This window comes from Galendromus occidentalis, unplaced genomic scaffold, assembly GCF_000255335.2.
Source record: "Galendromus occidentalis unplaced genomic scaffold, Mocc_1.1 scf7180000077474, whole genome shotgun sequence".
NCBI lineage: Eukaryota > Metazoa > Arthropoda > Arachnida > Mesostigmata > Phytoseiidae > Galendromus > Galendromus occidentalis.
In genome coordinates, this window is record NW_003805462.1 from 275303 (window position 1) to 295418 (window position 20116).

General features: G+C 50.0%; 1 protein-coding gene across 2 annotated transcripts; it reads left to right on the forward strand.

Moving 5' to 3' along the window:
- The first annotated feature begins 1239 nt into the window (after positions 1-1239).
- Positions 1240-16004, forward strand: LOC100901694 (cAMP-dependent protein kinase catalytic subunit alpha). Of its 2 annotated transcripts, XM_029111853.1 has the most exons (11): positions 1382-1427; positions 2495-2545; positions 5749-5805; positions 9429-9490; positions 9670-9798; positions 9947-10045; positions 10618-10700; positions 11371-11497; positions 11666-11884; positions 12000-12164; positions 13414-16004. In XM_029111853.1, exons 1-11 carry the CDS (start codon positions 1382-1384, stop codon positions 13537-13539), a joined length of 1164 nt encoding a protein of 387 aa, XP_028967686.1. In that variant the 3' UTR covers positions 13540-16004. The 2 variants fall into 2 exon arrangements, with proteins under 2 accessions (XP_003744747.1, XP_028967686.1); XM_003744699.2 differs by lacking the exons at positions 2495-2545; positions 5749-5805 and having other exon boundaries at positions 1240-1427.
- The last annotated feature ends 4112 nt before the right edge of the window (positions 16005-20116 follow it).

A 20116-nucleotide genomic window follows, 5' to 3' on the forward strand; every position in this document is an offset into this window, starting at 1 on the left:
ATACCTACTACACTGCGGCAGCAGCAGCAGCATCATCAACAAGAAGAAACGGCAGCAGCAGCAGCAGCAGGAGGCACGCAGTCAGGCAGCCGCAGCACTGACCATCAGAGACGACAACACCACAACAACAACGACAACTGACTCGGGTGGTGGTTCCGCCGCCGGCGCCAGAACCTATTGACCGAGAGATCGGCAGGGAAAGCAGGCAACAAGCCAGCCACCTGGGCAGGCAGCCAGTCAGTCAGTCAGTCAGACCGTCAGTTGGTCTTACAGGACAACAGGAAAGTCAGTGAGCGAGGGAAGACGGGACAGGCAGGATTGATTTACATCCTGTCGGTCGGTCGGTCGCTCGTTCGTCTGTGCGCTCGGTCGGTGTATCGGGCTGTATCTATTTTGGAGGTCGGCCGCGCTGATATCGCTGCTAACTCCTCGTCGACCTCAGTGGAAGCAAGAATCATCGTTCGAACACCTGCACTCCGCCAGTTATCCGTGATATCATCGACGAGTCCGACGGACAGACAGTCAGTCCGTCGTCAATCGGTCGGTCGGCCGGTCAGTCAGTCATTCGGTCAGTTGGCTGTTTCGTTCGTTCGTTCGATCGACCGTCCGTTCGTTTGCTCGGTCTGTCGGTCAGTAACCTACTCAGTCAGTCGTCAGTCTGTGAGTTCGCTGAAAGTGCTCTCTAGTGTTTGGCGGTGGTGGTTGCTCCTCGGCCAAAGCTGTTTTACATCGTTGTCGCCTGTGCAGTGGAAGCAGCAGCTACAGCCGTCGTCGTCGTCGCCGCCGCTGCCGCGATCCGCGTGTCCATCGACCGTCCTCTCTGGATCAAGATAAACCAGGATTATAGCTCGGATATCTATTTCCTATCTATCAATCCATCCATCCATCCAATCATCCATCCTTTGTTCGTCGGCTCATCCAGTCGTATTCTACTCGCTGAGAGCCAGTCGCTGCTCCTTTCCAAGACAGCCGGAGCGCGGCCGATAACGAGGAATACTGTCACCGAATTAAGAAAGTGCTCGTCTACTCGTTCTCTCGTTCGTTCCTCCGTTGAGTGCGAATGTTTTCCGACCTGATGAAAATTCGGTCGATTTCGGAGAAGATTTAGAAGTGGCGTCCGAGTTGGAATTCACCGACGATTGCGCCAAGGAAACCGTCGAGAGCTAAACGGCGCAGTCACTCTCCGCTGCAAGAAGCGTCGGAACAGCGAGATTAGCAACAAAAACGACGGCGACAACAATTACAACAACAACAACGACCAGTCGAAACCTGTGCGTGTTATTGCGTGTGCCTCGGTCGGCTTACAGTGTGAAGGCGCGCGCGCGTGTGTTTTTCTCTTCCTACCTCGTGAACTACAGTCGCCGTTGCCACCCTAGCAAACATGGGAAACGCGGCAGCGACCAAGAAGGGCGATCCCGCGGAAAACGGTACGTGTCTATCTCGGGAATCCACAAATCCATCATTCATCCCGAGGGAGGATCAATCCGTAAATCGATTCCTAAATCCGAGCATGAACATATCAGCCAACACCGGTCATCTCATCGATCCATCGACCGGCTGATTTTTTTGCCGAAGTCGACACCAGTGATGGAATTTCATGGTTCAGATGCATTCAGAATACTTCGTCGGTGTTTCCTCCGCGTGTGTATGCTACTAGTATCCTAGTCCTGCTGCTTCAGACATCTAAGGTGGAGAGGGCCGCGTGTGCCAAATTAAGCATCGGTCTCTGAAGGGTCGTTTATGTTAGGTTTCCGTTTCATAGAGAAAAACACTCCTCATTTGAAGAGCAACAGCTCACCTTGAATCTAGAATATATCGGATCGGAAAGAGAGCCTTCCGTGAGCTTCGAGCCGACGCGCAGAGATGCGGTCGCGACCCGTGAAGGATGAATGAACGGCAGGCAGCTTCCGATTTTCCCGAGGGGAAAAATCGAGACAAGAAAAAAAGAGGACTCGGGATAAGCTTGACTCCCGTAAATTTCTGAGACTCATGTCCCTCCTGGAATGAATTCCTTCTCTGGTGGTCCGCGATCTACATGAAATCATCTCGTTCATCCGTGCAGTTTGTTAGTAAACAAGAGAAAGATATCGAGGGGAATAGTGTCTCCTGCCTTGGAATGTGCCCGCAAGCTTCATTCCGAGATAAGGATGGAGCGTTCGAAATCGGGATAGGATTCGATCTCGGATTGGTATCTCTGGGGAAATTTTCTCTAGTCCTGTGCTCCGCTGGTCATCGTAAAACCAGCCGCGTACGAACAGATAGGTAGCTGTGAGCGTCCGCGTGTTGATATGTGAAAGTGTCTGTGTGTCTTCGAGCGCCGAAAGTGTTCGACGAGAAAGTCAGTTCCCGTCGAATAAATCTGTGTGAAACGAAGTATACTGAAAGTACGGCCCAGGAAGAGATATTCCTACTTAGAATGAGAATTCACTGAGGGACGAGGGATCTCCAAGTTCCATTGTGACAACTCGATCGAAAACAACTTGACTCATTCTAGGCGACAAAACGAAGCTGACCAGGCAGACGTCTTCAAGTAGCGCCCTCACAGGTACTGCTCTGGCAATTTGCGCTCTGGAACTCTCCCCCATCGTCTCTTCTGCCGACTCGTATTCCTGAGCCGCGGCGAAAAACCTCCCCGAGGGGGAATCCATGGAGATCTATCTCTCTGGCCGCAGAGCGAAGCCTCGGGATTTCGACGAGATTCGAAGAGTGCTACTCCGATATGGATCGCCGGAGCTTATGAAGAGAAGAATGCATTCAGAGCTCAGACGCGGAGAGAGATGGGGAGAAGAAAGAGAACGCCAAAAAAAGATTACCAAAAATAATGAGCTTCTGGGATTTGGAGGAAACAGCGAGCGCTATGGTCAAGCTACTCATACATTATCTCGTGCCTGTGTTGCTGATATTGTCAATGCTGCTCATGATAACTTCAGTCTTGCCATCCGAATACCTCCGGAGCGGTATCATCAAGCTGCCGACTCGATGCTTTACCTGACAGTATATTCCGTTTACTTCCTCTTATTCCGCTTTTTGTCTCCTTCTGCCTCTCTTCCTCATGTTCATTCCTCATCTTTCCAGACCCTATATTCTTCCCTCCCTGAGCCACTCTCTGGCATCTCCCTCTCGGAATCCCTCGCCACGACAGAGCCCCCACTCAGGACTCAAGCCGATAGAATCATTCCAGAAATTCGTCCGTACACGTTCCCCAAATCGAATCTCCATCGCCGAATGACCGTTCCCTCGTTGATATCCGCTTACACTCTCCCGATTTATTCCGAGTCCAGAAACTTATCTAGGAGTGGAGATCATTCGCGGATTGGTCACGAGTTCCAGTGACGTTCGTTTCTGATTTTCTCCCGGGAAAAAAACTCCGCAGCGAGCTTCACTCGCGCGTGAACCTCAGGGTCTTCGCTCCATATGCGACTACCCGATTCCCCAGAATGACGTTACGGCTCCTGAGCATCATCGTCTGAGGTCGATGTCCGGGACCGATAACCGATTCTCGGCATAAATCGCAGTATTGGAATCGATCGTGCGGCGGATTCCGATGAAAATCTCCATCTTTCGTTTCCTTCCTCCTTCCCTCTCGAATTTCACTATCTGTCTCCCATTGAGAGTCGCTTGGCGAATAACCATTTACGCTTGAGCTGTGCGCGTTACGGTCCCGGCCGACGCTCTTGTGTACGCGTTGTCGCTATTTCTATTCAATGTTCGCTTGATCTAACAGAGCTAACGATGTCAAACTTCTAAAGCGAATGCATGTTCGTACGGGTCCGCTCGTTCGAGCGTGCGACGCCTGTGGCTCCGGACCGATAGTACGTTCGTATACGAGTAGGCACGACGATCGGGACAGCAAGCGAGCAGGCGTGCTCGCTCACATTCACTGCTAGTTTGCTGCTAGTATGATGATCTATATATACGTAGACGCTTCTAAATTTAGCGAAGCACCATCCAGCAGCTCAGTCAGCCGGCTCGTATTCCCCTCCAGCTGACAGTCATTAGATCTGATTGTTGCGTTGCGATTAAGAGCAGAAGAGCTGCTGCAGCCGCCGCCAGTCTTGTGGTCGATACCGTGATGGCACTCGGCAGCGACGTCAGCGCGTTCTGTTTACCTCGCGAGACGCGTCGGCCCACTGACGCCACGCGAAGCATCTCATATCCAAGGATGGGCAATGTCGGAGAAAAATTTCGAACGAGCTCGACTCGGTGCCGATCGGCGATCGAATCCCGGAACGGCTCCTCGCCTTCGAGGACCGGTTCAGTCGGAGGAGTTCTTCCCTGCCACCGTCTTGCTGTGGAAAGACGCGGTGGCGAATGATCGAGAGCAGCGAACACTTGACGTAGAACAACCCAGGACGCTCTGATAGCTCTGATCTCGAAAGAGATCAGAGATCGAATCATTGGATGGACAGATCCGATCCGAACGTGTCCATGAGTAGGAACAGACGTGTACCCGGGCGCGACAGGCGTTCTTGTTCAGTTGTTGCATCTATATTTAGAACTTGAGCGAAAACGACGAGAGCAACGATGTCCAAGAGCAGCGTTCTCGAAGCCGCTGTCTTCTCTTGCTTGCTTGCTCGCTCGCTGGCGTCTTACTACCTCCCGGCTAGACAGTTAGACGGTCAGTCACTCACTCACTCAGTCAGTCATTCGGCCGCCCGGTCGGCCACTCCGTTTCCCTCAGCATCGGCGACATCGCCTCGTCAAGCGCAAGCGCCTCGCCGAACAACTCGAAGGAAGCGAACGAACGGGTCAAAATACTGTAGAGGACGGTTTGTAGGAATATGGACTCGAGTCCAGCCCTCAACTTGACCTTGGGAATTCGCGGAACCTCGCGGCTGATATTTCCGATTTTGGATGGTATCCTTAGTCCCGTGGTGACTAATCCCTTCTCATGCGCAGGATAACCCTCTAGCTGAGAAGCCCATATGAATCACCGAGGAAATATTCCGAGGCTCTATCCACCCAAAGATCTGTGATCTTGGAGCACTCGCAGCGGTGTGAGTGGATCCGCTAACTCGATATCCTTGCCGGAATTTCGAGTAGGTGGGAAGCGCAACTTCTCCGGAGAACAGCCCGCCTTCCCGATGAGCCCCAAAAATCCGTCTGCGTCTATCAGGAGTGCCGTGACTGACGCAGGGTATAGATCAGAAGATCGGATTCTGACCCCGTGCACTGGACTCTTGTTCTCTTAACCCTGTTGCTGATCCCGAAATTATGGCTATCCCACGAAGACTATCAGATACTCATAGCTTCGGTCGGACGGGAATAATGGTTCTGCATACGCTTGGCTGGTGGATGATATAACAGTCAGACGTGTGCTCCATTCTGAGATCATGTCGCCCACCGTGATCGGTGCGGATAGGAAATCCACACCGACCTTGTCCCGGCACCAGCAGCATCAGACTGACTGACTGAGTGAGTCAAGCACCTTCATTCAGCGCGGAACCCGATTCGCCTCGAATGTCGCAAGGGATGTCGAATTATTCGGCGTTCGTTCGAAGAATCGCAACGTGTCCTAACACTGGCCCGACTCGTAGCCATCGAGCTGTAGACGTGCGACGATATACACTACCTCGACTTCGGAATTTTGATGCTAATACCTACGATTCGTGCCTTAGTCACAGCGACGAATTTCTTCGGATTAATCTTCGGTTTATGATGATGGTCGTGATGGATTGATGCTGCTGACTGAAATTTGCGAATGACCCACCACCAAGTACGATTCAAAAACGAAAGCTGATTTTCCAGGTCCCGAAGATTATGGGGTGTCCAGGTTGAGCCTCAGCGGGGGCCAACTCGACCCAGGTAAATTCTGCCTTGCGGCCGTATAACGTTTCCGTGAATGTTAGTCTTACTAACAAACTGATCAGCAGCAAGCACCCTTTGAAACCTAGCGTGGGAACGTGTGATCCGTCATGCGCCGTCATTGATACGATGCTCTCTTTTCGGGAAAAGTTTCAGTGACTCTCTCCGGAATGAAACTCCCTCCGAATTAAGGGATCATGACCAGGACTCGGTCTTATCCGCGGTGACTGTCCGAGGGGACGTCTCTGGAGTTTTTCGGAGAAAGGAATTCAGTGAGAGTGCGCAAACGATCAGAAGAATTCGGTCGAATAAACAGGATTACGATTGGGCAATAATTCCCCATCGTCGACCGCCCTTGATTCCGAAGTGTCTATTTGGAATGAATCAACTGTCCGGGGATATCCCGATTCCAGGGACTGTCGGGTGGCAGAATGGCCAAATATGGGGGACGTTGCGTCGAGAAAATGTCGAGCGAATATCAAGAATGCGCGCTCCGTTTCGTACCCGTTCAGGATGAGGTCGAGAGGGACAATGTTCCTCCTGGAGATTGTCTTGGGTCGCCCCCACACCAACTCTCTCTGGCATCGACCTCCGTTACTCCCGATGTATTAAAAGGAAAACTCTCGAATATCGAGCACCGAGAAATCGGAAACGCTCCACTGCTTCACGCTCAGGAAGCAGATCCGAGCGCAGCTCTGCGGTGGAAGAGCTGTGCTCCCAAGTGTTAGCTAGTCAGCCAGTCAGTCAATCTCTCGGACGGCTATTCGCGCTCCTATAGCCGCTACCACGAAGATCGACTGGCGGAAACTACAGAGCCAGCGCCTATACCGACGACCTTAGGATACAACTCTACTGTCAGAGGAATTGTGCTTGAAATAGAGTCGTTGTTCGAGCTATGGAGCGAGCGACTGGCGAGCGCCGTTCTAACGTCAGCCGTCCGTCCTTCTCTCGAATGTTGGTCCAGCTGACCGAGGCGTATTGTTGCGCGAGAACTTCCTTCTACTGCGATTCTCGTATGTCTGTCCGACTGCTCTTTCGTTGCCTGTTCGGATTGACTCATAGGATCTCGAAATCGTCAGCGAGCGTTCGCACAAACTCCTCCTCCTAGTGGAGGGGCTTCATACTCCGCTGAGGAGTTGATTGTTGTTGTCGATACATTCTTCCGGTCATATGATCTCATTCAGAAGCGCTGTCAATTTTCACTTTCCGACCTTAAGCTGTTTAGCGAGCTCTCGCCTGGATCGAGCTAAACGTCTCTAGGTGAGACTCTCGTGCTCACTTATTGTAGAACCCAATAGCTCGCTGCCAAGCAGCCAAGCGGTCCGATCGCTGAAGTGGACGGTTGGTTGGTTGCCTGGTAACTGAAGGCGGCAGCCATCGGGGCACACAACCGAACCTGCACGCGAATACATTATCATCAGTCGTAGCCAACGCCGACTTCCGTCGGTCGGTCGTATAGCCGACTGACAGACTGACAGACTGACTGGCGCTTGCAAGTAGCGAACGAGCGAAGAGCCTCGCATTCAGCTATGCAAGCGCGACATGGCTCCTTTCGAAAATCTCTTAGCCTGAAGAGGTAGCTCACGACGCTATTTTCCGTCGGCGTCGCCTTATCTGTGATTGTTCCTAGACAGCCATAAATTTCTACGACCCATTCATAGAGTCAGCGAGTCGGTCCGATAAACAAACGGACGGACCGTCAGTCAGTCAGTCAGTCAGTCACTCGCTGGCTGGCTGGCTCTCTCGAGCAATCCCTCTGGCAAGCTGTCAGAACCGCGTTTAGTCATACGTTCGCTCAACGACCGACTGACTGACGGACGGACGGTCGTCCGTCGGTCCATCGCGTCAGGCAGTACTCAAACGGTATAAGACGCTCCTACGCCTCAATAGACGGGCGAGCCGAGCAGCTCATGCTTGTTGTCGCTTTCTCGATCGACGTCGGGTGCCTTCTTAGTTACGCTGGGCCCAGTTTATGGGTTGATATGAGAAAATCTGCCAAGCGACGAAGGATCGGATGAGCGAACGAACGGACGGACGAGCAATGCAACGAAGCAATGAAGAGGGCGCGCGGTCGCTCGTTGGTTCGGGTGATGTTCTGAGGACCACGTCGAGCCATTTTCGTTGCACACCTTCAAAACGATTATGAGCAACCGGTCTCATTCGAACACGTTGTTTCTCATCCTAAATGATGTCTCTGCGCGCCGAGTTGTTGGTGGTGACGGTCGCGCTGACGGTCGGTCGGTTGCTCGGTCGTTCGCTCGTTCGGAAACGACGGCCCCGTCGGCCAGTGGCTCGCCTCTAGGAGTTGCACCTCTCAGAAAGAATCGTGAACAGCTTCCTCCGGTTGTATTTTTATTCAGGTCGTCGGCAATAGCTGCCTTCATAGGCGAGCTTCCAGCAAACGGGCGAGTGAGCGAGCGAGCGCGTTTATCTGTCTCCGTTGCAAGCACCGCGGCGGTGTTCTGGTCTGAGAGTTTTTACACTGGCAAAACGAATCACCGACTGAGGTCATTTCTTTACCGAACATGGCGTCTTCGCCGTTGTTGACGTTGTTCGCAACAATTACGACTGCGAAGAAGCCGCGCTCTGGCGTAATTGACCCGCCGACCGACCGGCCGGCCGGCCCGTCTGTCTGTCCACCCCAGCCTCTCTTCCCTGCGTGCTCTGCGCGTACATACTATGCAGCATGAGATACTTGCAACGAATGAGCGGACCCAACTTGTTTCTATGTTTGACTGACTAAAGACTCAGACCGAACGACAGCTCGAGCGAGCGAGCGAGCGACCACTCTGCCCTAACTGTCGCTGCTGCCGCCGCCGCCGTCGTCAAGGTCGTCTCGGTAAGACGGTGTCAGGAATTGCTTTCATGGCGATGTATCGCCGCTATAGCCACCGCTGCCATTGCTGCTGTCACTGCTATTATTGCCGCTATTTTCCACCGCCGCTCATTTGTTGAATCGTAGACTTCAATCCAGCCGTTGTGATATCCTTCCGGAACTTCGACGAATCGGCCTCATGCTCAACTCGGCTCACCGGAGCCGCTACTAATTCGTATCTACATAGTCAGACGACGTCGGTGGTCAGGGAGCGTGCTACCGCAGCTTCGGTAGTGGATACGATTAACGGATTTTGAATTATTATTAATTCTAATTCTAATAACATGGTAGAAGCAAATCTAACACCGAGCGGGAACGTGCGTAGAGATCGTCTAATGGGGCAGGAAGCGGATTTCAAACTCGAACACCAGGCGAGGGTCTCCGAAGTTCTTGTCACCGCCTGTGTCGGTGACGTTTCTATGAATCGAGTCGCAATTCCAACGTCAACCGGTCCTCATCCGGAACTCATCATTCGAGTACCTAGTTCCACGTTTGAATTCCTTCAATCACGATCATTAGCGGAGAACTCATCGCTGCCTTTAGAGGCGTTGCTGCTACCTTCACCCCGCGCTTCCAGTGCGTCGTCGTCCGTCTTTTTGTTTTTCACATCTCTCTCTGTAAATGGAGTCAATTCTGTTTGAAGTCCGAGTCCGCATCGCTTGTGGCATTGGTTATGGTCGGGGCCGCAAGGGGAGGGAGCGGAAAACTCCGAGAATCGGTTCTCGAACTAATAAGGCTTCGTTTGCAGTTGAACGCTTTCTTGAAGAAGCAAAGCGACAGTTCGAACAGAAATGGACGAATCCGAGTTCGGTAAGCTTTAATTCGGATCCTCATTTTCGGGCTCTTGTTTCGACCTGAAGTCTGTCTGGGGAATCTCGTTCGTCCAGCGTCCGCGTTGTGTCGATCATTATTTTGATTCGATCACAGCAATTTCCCGGAAGATTTTAATCTCACGGATCGATTTTAAAGATAAACACTTTCCTCAACAGAACACCGCAGTTCTCGAAGATTTCGACCGAATCAAAACTCTCGGCACGGGATCGTTTGGCCGAGTGATGCTGGTAAAGCACAAGAGCGCAGGAGACTACTTCGCTATGAAAATTTTAGACAAACAGAAGGTAAGCTCCACCACCCTTTTCTGTGCGATAGCCGCTATCGCTCCGTCGACAGCTTACCGCTCCTATCCGGTCTCGCCATAACTGCTATCCGCTGTAGAGTTCCCCTCTCCTAATTATCCTCCGCTAAGTAAACCATCCGTTTCTCCAGGTTATCAAGCTAAAACAGGTTGAGCACACTCTGAACGAGAAGAAAATCCTTCAAGCCGTGGATTTCCCGTTCCTCGTCAGGCTAGCTTATCATTTCAAGGTAACCTAAGAGCCGGGAGCTCTCATCCTCTTTTCCGTCGAGCCACAAATTTTCCTGAAGATAGACACAGAACAGTCCTCCGAGATTCCTGTTGGATCCTCCCTGAGTCGCCTCTGGAATTGGATCATCCAAATCGAACTAATATCGAACTAATGAGGCTTACCTGGGGGTTTTCGTGACTGACTGACGGACTGACTGAGTAAATCCTCAGACTTCGTTTTACGCTCTCGGTCCGGCTCCTCTATTCATGTCCAGCACCGTCGCACTTAAATAGCATACATGGAGTTCAGATTTGAGGTCTTGATAGCACCGATGCTCCTCTCTTCTCGATAGATTGCCCCTTCGGAATAATGAGTTCTTTCGTCTTTTTTACATCCGCATTCTGCCGCGGACATTCTGGGAGCCGAGCGATTAGGCGCTGTTGAAGGTGTCGAGCACCCTTTGTGCGTTCGCCCCCGTATGATCGTTTCGGGATGCCCCGCCCCTCGATTTCGATGCTCGGTATCTCCATGCTGCTACGAAATCGTTGAAATGCACCTAATCAAACGCACCACTATGTTGTTGTATTTTAGGACAACTCGAATCTGTACATGGTACTAGAGTACGTCCAGGGCGGTGAAATGTTCACGCACCTACGGAAAGTGGGCAAGTTCAGGTGAGTTTTAGTCGAACACCTTTTTACTAACTGGAGGTTTTTTCTGGTGACCCCCGGTTTTCAGGACAATTCGAACGTTTACATGGTGTTAGAGTATGTGATGGGTGGAGAAATGTTCTCCCATCTACGAAGGGTGGGCCGATTTAGGTAAGGATGGCCTGTCTGTGCCTGCCTGGCCCTACGGCTTAGCTCACGAATGCTCGTTCAATTCTTGTCGGTCACTTGCCATTCGTCCACAAGTCTTTCTCGTCTGAGTTGTTCCTTGAATCGATCGTCTCCTCTCGGGAATTCCCTGGTCAAGTGCGAGCGACAGCAGCGTCGACGATCCCAGAGAATCATCACCCATGATCGAATGGCAAAATCGACATCGGAAACGAGATGCTCTCCCTCGGCTCCGCACAGATGTATCGTCCTACTCGCACACGAGAGGTTCATGAGTCGTACGTCGTAGTGCTGGTTCATATCATAGATCTTCACGAGGAAAACCCGTCTCGAGGAGCAGTCGTCGATGAGAAAGGGGGGCACCATCGCCTAAAACGCACCGATTCACCTGTTCCTGTGTTTTCACAACGATATTTATTCTTCTTATCCCGAAACGGTCGAGAAAATCCCACGGCATTTCCGTGATAATGCGTTGCCGGCTAACGTCGCGACATTTTGTGAATTCCAGCGAACCCCATGCGCGTTTCTATGCCGCGCAAATCGTGCTGGCCTTCCAGTACCTGCATTCGCTCGACCTTATCTATCGAGACTTGAAGCCGGAGAACCTGCTGATCGACCATCAAGGCTACATCAAGGTAATTCGCGACTCGAAATGATTGACCTTGAGCGCGGTCGCTAACCGCGTAATATATACGAAAGCTGTGGGCAAGATTGTCGCACCCTGACCTCGAATCAATGAACCCAACTCGTGCGACCATTCGATATCGATTGAACTATAACGTGGACGGTTCAACCCTCACCAGGTAACTGATTTCGGTTTTGCCAAACGTGTCAAGGGGCGCACCTGGACGCTCTGCGGCACTCCCGAATACCTCGCTCCTGAAATCATTTTGTCGAAAGGCTACAATAAGGCTGTCGACTGGTGGGCCCTCGGAGTTCTCGTTTATGAGATGGCCGCCGGTTATCCACCGTTCTTTGCTGATCAGCCGATTCAAATCTACGAGAAAATCGTATCTGGGAAGGTAAACCTCAACTTTTTCCTCCGGTCCGCGGCCGAAGACCTGTGGGGCCTCTTTAGGATAGGAGATTGCTGATTCTCAACCCCGAACCATCACAATTAACCTTCCGATTTTTTAGGTGAGGTTCCCGTCACATTTCACGTCTGACCTGAAAGATCTTTTGAAGAACCTACTTCAAGTCGATCTCACCAAGAGATACGGCAACCTCAAGAACGGTGTGAACGACATCAAGAACCACCGCTGGTTCGCGCAGACCGATTGGATTTCTATCTACCGGAAAGAGGTATGGACTTCGATCAGATACTTCGCGTCCCGTCGACTCGAACTCATCAATCGATCTATTCATTCATTCTCGTGTTTCGCTCTTGAATCAATTTTGAGTTTTGTCTCTCGAGATTCAAGGAATTCTGTGGAGTTTCGGCTCGGTCTTCCGTTGTCTGAGTGTAGTCACCGCCTGGAGAAACATTCAAAGTACAGATCTAATTTGCATGATCTCATAACCTAGTCGGTCGATCTTCAACCGTAGACTGCGTGTCGTATGTTTCTGAATAGCAGATGTGCCTCAAAAGTAGAGCTTGGAAGTGAAGGCATCACTAATTGATCACCGCCGATCTATTCGATGTCTGGATGGGGACAGCTCGAGTTCCGGAACCCAACCATCCAGCTGTATCTATGGCTTGGCCTGAATAATCATGTACCAATGTCTCAGCTTCCAAGCTCTAGACTCTAGGACTCTAGGTATTGAAGCGGTGAGGGATCCCGAATAACTGGTCCTCATGTTAGATACTGTTGTCGAGGCCTGATTATGCACGTGATTTAAATCAAGCGACTATTCAGGAAAAACCGTTCATTCGACCGAAACTGACGTCCGAAGGTGACACGAAGTACTTCGAAAATTTTGAGGAGAATGAACAAATATTCGAGATCGCCGAACATTGCTTGCACGGCGATGAGTTCAAGGATTTTTAAGGAGGAGAGTTTCTTCCCCAGTGTTCACCGACATAGAATAGGTTGGTTGTCGCATCGTCGCCTCCGACGGCACACTGCTTCTGGTTCTTGACGGTCGAGGCGTTCGTTCTTCCAGAATGAAAGTCGCAATCGCACGCAAGGCATGATCTCCCTCCGATATAGAAATAGACGCAAAGCCGATTTGTGTCGTGGTCGTCGTTGTCGTCGTCGAGTCCTTCGCCTTGTGTCCTGTCCTTCCTATGTGTCACATATATGTCTGTGTCATCGATTGTAGCGGTGATTCCGTCACTCGCATGACAGTTATTTTGAGCATGCTCGTCTCCAGTGATACACTGAGGGAGATATTAGGAGGATGGCGATTGAAAACACGGGGGTTCCCTCGCCTTGGGTCCGCTTGAATACTCCTTGCTATAGGATCCCAATGGTCATCTTGGTTCACCCGAGACTTTTAGGAATCATTCCGAGCAGCATATTCGATAATAATCGCCGTATAATCGCCAGCTGTCCCCAATCACAAGACTTCAAACCTCGCTGCGTACTAAAATTGCGATTGCGTATTCCAGATTGAAGCACCTTTCCTGCCCCGCAACTCCGGGCCGGGAGACACCTCAAACTTCGACGAATACGAAGAGGAACCGCTTAGAATCTCCTCAACGGAGAAATGTGCCAAGGAGTTCGCCGATTTCTAAACAGGGGAATAATATAGACAAACGCTAGCGAGTGAGCGAGCGAAAGAAGACAACCATCCGCGGTAGTCGTTTCCCGTCATCGAGGGAAATACGAGGACGTAGCGCACTGCCAGAATCGACGCCGATCGCCCCAGCTCGCTGGAAACGAAGAGAATATGACTTGGTTGATTTCGGGTGGCGGTAATGCTTACCCCAACTGACCGAGGTCTTACCTTTGACTCGTCCGACACAGGACGTGCGGAGAGATGTGACCTCGTCGTTGTTGATAACCTTATGATGATAGATCCTGGAGACGATGATGAAGATGTTAGCGATGAGAGTGAAATGATGATAACGATAATGGATCGTGCACGTTCCGCTTCCGAGAGCCACTCGAAGCAAGCAAAAAATCCTTGTGCCTCCTTAGAATCAAAGCGGAGCGAAGAAGAGGAAGATCATCGCGACGGAAGGATATTTGTTCTTCTTTCTCCGGCTGCGGATGAGCGTCTGCGTGCACGAATTGTTTAGAACTCTTGCTTCCCAACTGCGAGCGCATCGGAAATGTTTATTTCTTAGAATGATGTGAATGTCATTCTAGTCAATAACGAGGAGTCGGGAGAGTGGTACACCAGACAAACCATCAACAATTTCAACGAACGTGCAACTCCCCGCCGAGTCACTTAGTCAAACACAGTTCTGTTTGGAATGATTCCGTCTAGAGGCATTCCTGAATCTATGGTAAATCAATCGGTTGATCGATGGATCGATCACGTTCTACAATAAGAACCTGTCGCCACCCGCCATTGTAGCAGCGTCGGTCGGCGGCATCAGCGCCCACGAACGCTGTCCCCTTAGCGCCGGTCAGCGCATGCAGTTGGGAATTTGGACACAAAATACAGTCTACATCAAATACTACAGAAATTGTTGCGTGTATGCTGGCAAAAGGACAGGCACGCCAGCCAGTTGTCGAGCACGTCACTTGCGGCGACCTGTTCAATTGAGAGAGAGAGAGAAAGAAAGAGAGAGAAAGAGAGCGAGAGGAAAAGCAATGAAGTAAGGAAGAGTTGAACAAGTACCGAAGACTAGATGGAGAATATTCCTTGCGGCCAGAAGTCCCGAACCGCTAAGTTACCGAATATTAATATATTATATGGGCATAGGCCAGAGAGTCAACAAATGTCAAACAACGGAACCAACACAAGCGACATACATCAGACTGAGCGGAACAAAACAAGAGAATTCAACAGATGAAACAGACAATTCCGGCTGCTATCGGCAGACGGGATGAGCTGATGAATGATAGACTTACAGCGACAATTGAATACTGAGAAGAGCGCAAACAGACGAACTTCAAAGTACACGCACAAGCGAACTTTGAAGTGGATGGACACACAAGAATTTTTGAATGGTACATATATATATAAACGTTTATTCTCAATCAAAAACATCGGTGAGCCATCGACGCAAACACATATGATACATTTCACGGAAGCATTCAAACACAAATCCACGATCCGGCAGAGCATGTCAGACTATACTGGATGGAATCCGGATAATATGAGAATAACTAGCTCGTAGTTGTTATTATCGGAAGTCGAATCGAGGCGAAGGAACGACCCGAGATCGACCAGCGAAGAACTCTCTGAGAGCAATGACCGACGAGTCGATCGGGAGTTGAGCGCCACATGAAGCGAGTGGCTCCTTCTGGGACCCTCTTTGCTCTTCAACCCAAAATGAAACTGAATGACTACTAGTCTAGCTTGGCTGAGCAAAATCTGCGGCGGCAGCAACCCGAAGAGGATACCAACAACATGAAACTATTATGCAACAAAGTAAATTAATTTAGATTGACGAATCTATCATATGGATGAATACACAATTCTATTGACAAAGAAACAACAAAGAACTTGAGACCAGAAGTGGAGTGAACGTGTTTCATTTACCTCACTAAGCGCTAGTAGTGCAATCGTTGTAGAGATTATGATTATTTGAAATCTCTCCCTGCCTCGATCCACCCGCCGCTCACCCTTTTCCTCCCTCCTCCACCTGGACCCTCTTGGAAACTTTTATAAAGGTGGAGAACTTCATTTTCCCCCTGTCTGTGGTTTGATTATCGGATATACTTCTCCATCTTATTCGCGCGTGCCTCATCGGGAGGTCGATAGAGCTCTCCTTCTTCTCCTCTTCCTTCTCTCGACAGCATTCATCGGTGGAAGCTGGACAAAGTCGGAGAAAAGAACCACACCCATTATTACCGTTGGTTACTTACCGAAGCATCTTTGTACTTCGATATGAATACTTAGCTTCACCCAAGTGAATGTGTTGCTGAGCGTTGCGCAGCATTAATCCATGGATCCGATTCGGAGCCGGTCTGGTTTGGGAGAACATGAAGCCACACAGAGCTACATTACTACACTCGAAGAGACAGGATAACCTTGGAGAAGACACACAAACACGCGAGAACAGAATAAACAAAAAACCAATTTGTGAAAACCCATTGCATTCATTGCAGTGAACTTTATTCGATCTTAGTATATCGTTCTCCAGCGGCTAGAGCTGATCATGGATTAGTTGGAGAGTCTGAATGATGGCGGAGTCAAAGATTTTCAATTGATCGCGACCTTGATAAATGTGCTGACGGTTGATCAGAGCTCCGCTGCGATCTTATCGCACAGGGAGTCTCAAAGTTGTTGATGATGATTGTTGTTTGATGCGACCTTCGACTTGTAAATTGATTGATTCGCTGATTAGACGAATGACTGGTGGGTAGTGCTGGACACCTGGTCGCATCGATCCAAATGTGGGATGACGAATGGCTTTCGTCGGAAAGCTTCCCCCAGAGCGAGATGCGATGAATGATGGATTGATTGGTGGCTTGATGAAAGGATGTATGATGACGTCTGATGAGCGGATGGAACCAAGGTAGGCCCACGTTTTATATACCTATCTATCTATTGATCTACTCACCCACTACTCGTCAATCAACGCTGATAGTTATCTGGACTGATGGGGAATCCCAGGTCAGCGAGTTCGATCTGCCTGCTGTGCTGTCGTGTGAAAGATTCGTGTGCTCAGCCGGAGGCGGCTCAGATTATCCGCCAGCCGGAGACGGCCGGACGGGTTCATGAGATCCAGTGGGCTTATCGGATTAGTCATCGATGTTTGGTTGTCTGTGTTCTGACTGTGCTGCTCTCCTTCACCTTCCATGATTGGACTTTTGTGGATTTATTGAAGAACGTCTGTCACAAAAAACCAAGCAGTGCTCCACCACTCTTCACCGAGCCCGCGAACCCGGAGGCGTGAACGCGGGCTTGCCAGGAAATTATCCCCAAATTCGAGAGCTGTTCTTTCCGGAGAGGGGAGGAGAATTCCTCGCGGAATGAAACGGGCTCACTCTTACATGATCGCCGACTCGGTAGTATGTCGAGATTCCACTTCCAATTCGATTTGAACCGCCGGGGTAGAAAGAAGCTGTTGCCTTTCGCATACGCGATAAATTATATTGCGAGAGCTCGATAATCGGAGAATCAATCAATTGACACAGATGGAGACCGCATTATGGGCTGTATATATATGTAATGTGTTAGTCCCGGTGTGAGGCGAGAAATATGGATCCGAGAAGCAGGAGGAATCAGTGAGGGATGAAGAAAGACTTGACTACCTTATAGACGACGAGAACGTTGCGTGAGCTTGAGAAGACAAACATGCACGAGTGATTGACCGATTGACCAAATACCGTGGGTAGAGTCCGCCGTAGTCCACACTCGTCCGCTCGTGAGCTAAATGACATTCATGTCTTGTTGAAAATCAAACCAAACATGTGTTGTTCATTCCAATGTTTGAAATTTTGGAGTACGATATCGCTAACAAAACTCCGAGCTGGACGAGGCTGCAGGAACCCGCCCCTTTGTGGTGTTCTCCCTGCGCGCTTTGCCGATAAAACGGGCTGAAGGAAAAGAAGGAGGACGATTTTTCGGGAAGATTGAATCAAATCTGAGTGGGTTAGTGGGTGTATCGATGGATCTGCTCCGTCAATCGCGTATACATCACCTCCGCAACGAATGTATTTTCGTGGCTTCCGATTTGATCAGCTCTCAGTTCTCCCGCCAGAAAGCTTCAATCTGTGCGCCGGCTCTCAAATTCCCTTTTTCTTGGTGGTCATGGACAGGAGGTGTTGACCTGAAGAAGTCATTGCTTACCGATACCGCACCGCTTCCGCCTTCACGCGACCGATATTTGTACATACGACCTGAACGAGCGCTAGAGGGAGAAGAATCATTATTTGATACGCATCGGAGAAGGAGTGGTCGGGGGTCAGATTCAACCGGGAGCATTCATTCAGGAGAGAGAACACAATATGAACCGACACTTTCGGGAGCATCGTGTCGGAGCATGTCTCTTGAGAGGAGTGCGAGTGCGATATCGAGCGCAGGTCGAAGCTTCTTCGGTTTCGTGGACGAGTAGTCACGGGCTTATCCTCAAGCTTCTGCGACATTAGCTCCTTCCGCTGCATCAGTATCGGTTTGACATGTCATCCCGAACTTCAGGAATCAATTCGGAATGTATGGATCACTTCACCTTCCCCTCAGTTTCATCGAATGATCGTTCCGCTGGCTCGTCAGAATTTCACTCGCCGTGTCTCCATCCGGGCATTCGGTCACCGAAGCCCACGTTGGGCCTGGAATGGGCTCGATCTGTTTCTGTCTGACGTGCCGAACTTGTTACACAGCGGGATACGGATACGCGACCATACACGAAATCTCGCCTTACTCCGCCCCCTCTACGCACGGAGCGAAGCACATGGACACCATAATACAACTCACAGCGTACATGCAGACCATGCGCGTGTACACCTAGATAATCATCCAGTTGTTCTTCTGCCTCCTCTTTCCTCACTTACAAGGGGAGTGCACACAGTGATCATGGCCGATCGAGCTGAAATTTTGGTCATAGGATCCTCTACCCTAGAGTAGTTCAAAACTAAAATATTAGCTGCGTATGGCCACTTTAAGGCCTCCAAAAAAATCGTCAAAAATGGGACCCTTCAGCATTGAGCCTATGGGAATCTGGAAGAATTTTACGTTACAGGTGTTGTCAAGGGTTCGATTTCAAAACTAGTGGAAGGGTTACCCCGATCGCGCTCAAATTTTCAGCAGAGATCATTAAGATCATTGATTTTGTGAATTTTCGCGCCGTTGCCCTGAGACACTTCGTTGTTTCTTTCCCTACACTTCCTACGAATCAAAGGATGTCAGCTCGACAAATCCAGACGAAGATCGCTGACGCAATTTTCGCTAGCCTGCCGTCTTACGACAAAGCGAATGTGATCGGAGCGGAGGAGGTCGACGATATCGAGGATTCAAAATTTCAAGACGAAGACTACGTTGCTGTGTATGAAGACTTCGGCGACGAGAGAGACTTCTGCTCGTACGAGTATGTTTTCCGCGTTCTAGAATACGCAGAGAAGCATCCAACTCATACATTCAAGACCATACGGACGAAGTTCAGGAAAGTGAAACAGCCGTGCTATATTAGTCGCTTCCGTGAGTATCACGCCGAGTGCGGGACATGGAGGGAACAACTCAAGCAGTTTGCCCAATAAACAAAAGAAACTTTCGATCTCGCGCGGGCGAATTCGCTTCCCGTTCATGATGACGACATTCGAAGATGGGCCCTGCACAAGGCGCAGGAGTTGAAGCTGACAAGATTTTCCGCTTAACATCGGTGGATTCAAAGTTTCAAGAGATGCTATCCGATGTCGTCGAGGAGGATCAACAAACTGAAGCCGTGACCATGCTCTACGAATGCAATTCCTTGTATACAGTCATTTCCAACATTCGGAATTCCGCAGCATGTGGCTTTGCGGGTGGCGGGAAGGCGGCTTCGACGTGCCGTCAATACCTTTCCCGAAACTCGCGGACATGCTCTTCTGCACCGACCCGGCCTGCAGTGTTTGCCACGCTTTACCATCCATTAAGTGTATTCACTGCAAGGTGACTGTCTGTGTCAAATAGTTTTTCGTTGATTATTATCATATCCATTGAGAATTTCATTAAAGCTTCCATAGGCTCAATGCTGAAGGGTCCCATTTTTGACGATTTTTTTGGAGGCCTTAAAGTGGCCATACGCAGCTAATATTTTAGTTTTGAACTACTCTTGGGTAGAGGATCCTATGACCAAAATTTCAGCTCGATCGGCCATGATCATGTTCTGCACTCCCCTTGTTAGAGATCGTGGTGAGTTTCCTTCTTTCATTTGCGTCGATATCATCACCCACATATTTTACCTATCAATGATTTCGGTCGATGAGACTGACACGAAATACCTGAACACATGATGACATGATGAGGAGGCGACAGACGAATATTTCGTGAATGCTTCCTATTTTCATTCAACTGATGGACTCTCGATTGGTCGATCCCTTAGGGAGCTAATAGGCCGACGTGGCACGTCGTTCCGGAACGGATCGGCCGATTGTTTGGTCGATTGCGTTTATTTCAAAGGAGAGATGGGGTCGATGAAGAAGGTGGTGATTGAATCAATGTCTTCAGACAGCGAACGGCGAAACTCCTCGAGAAGAGGAGTCATAACCGAACAT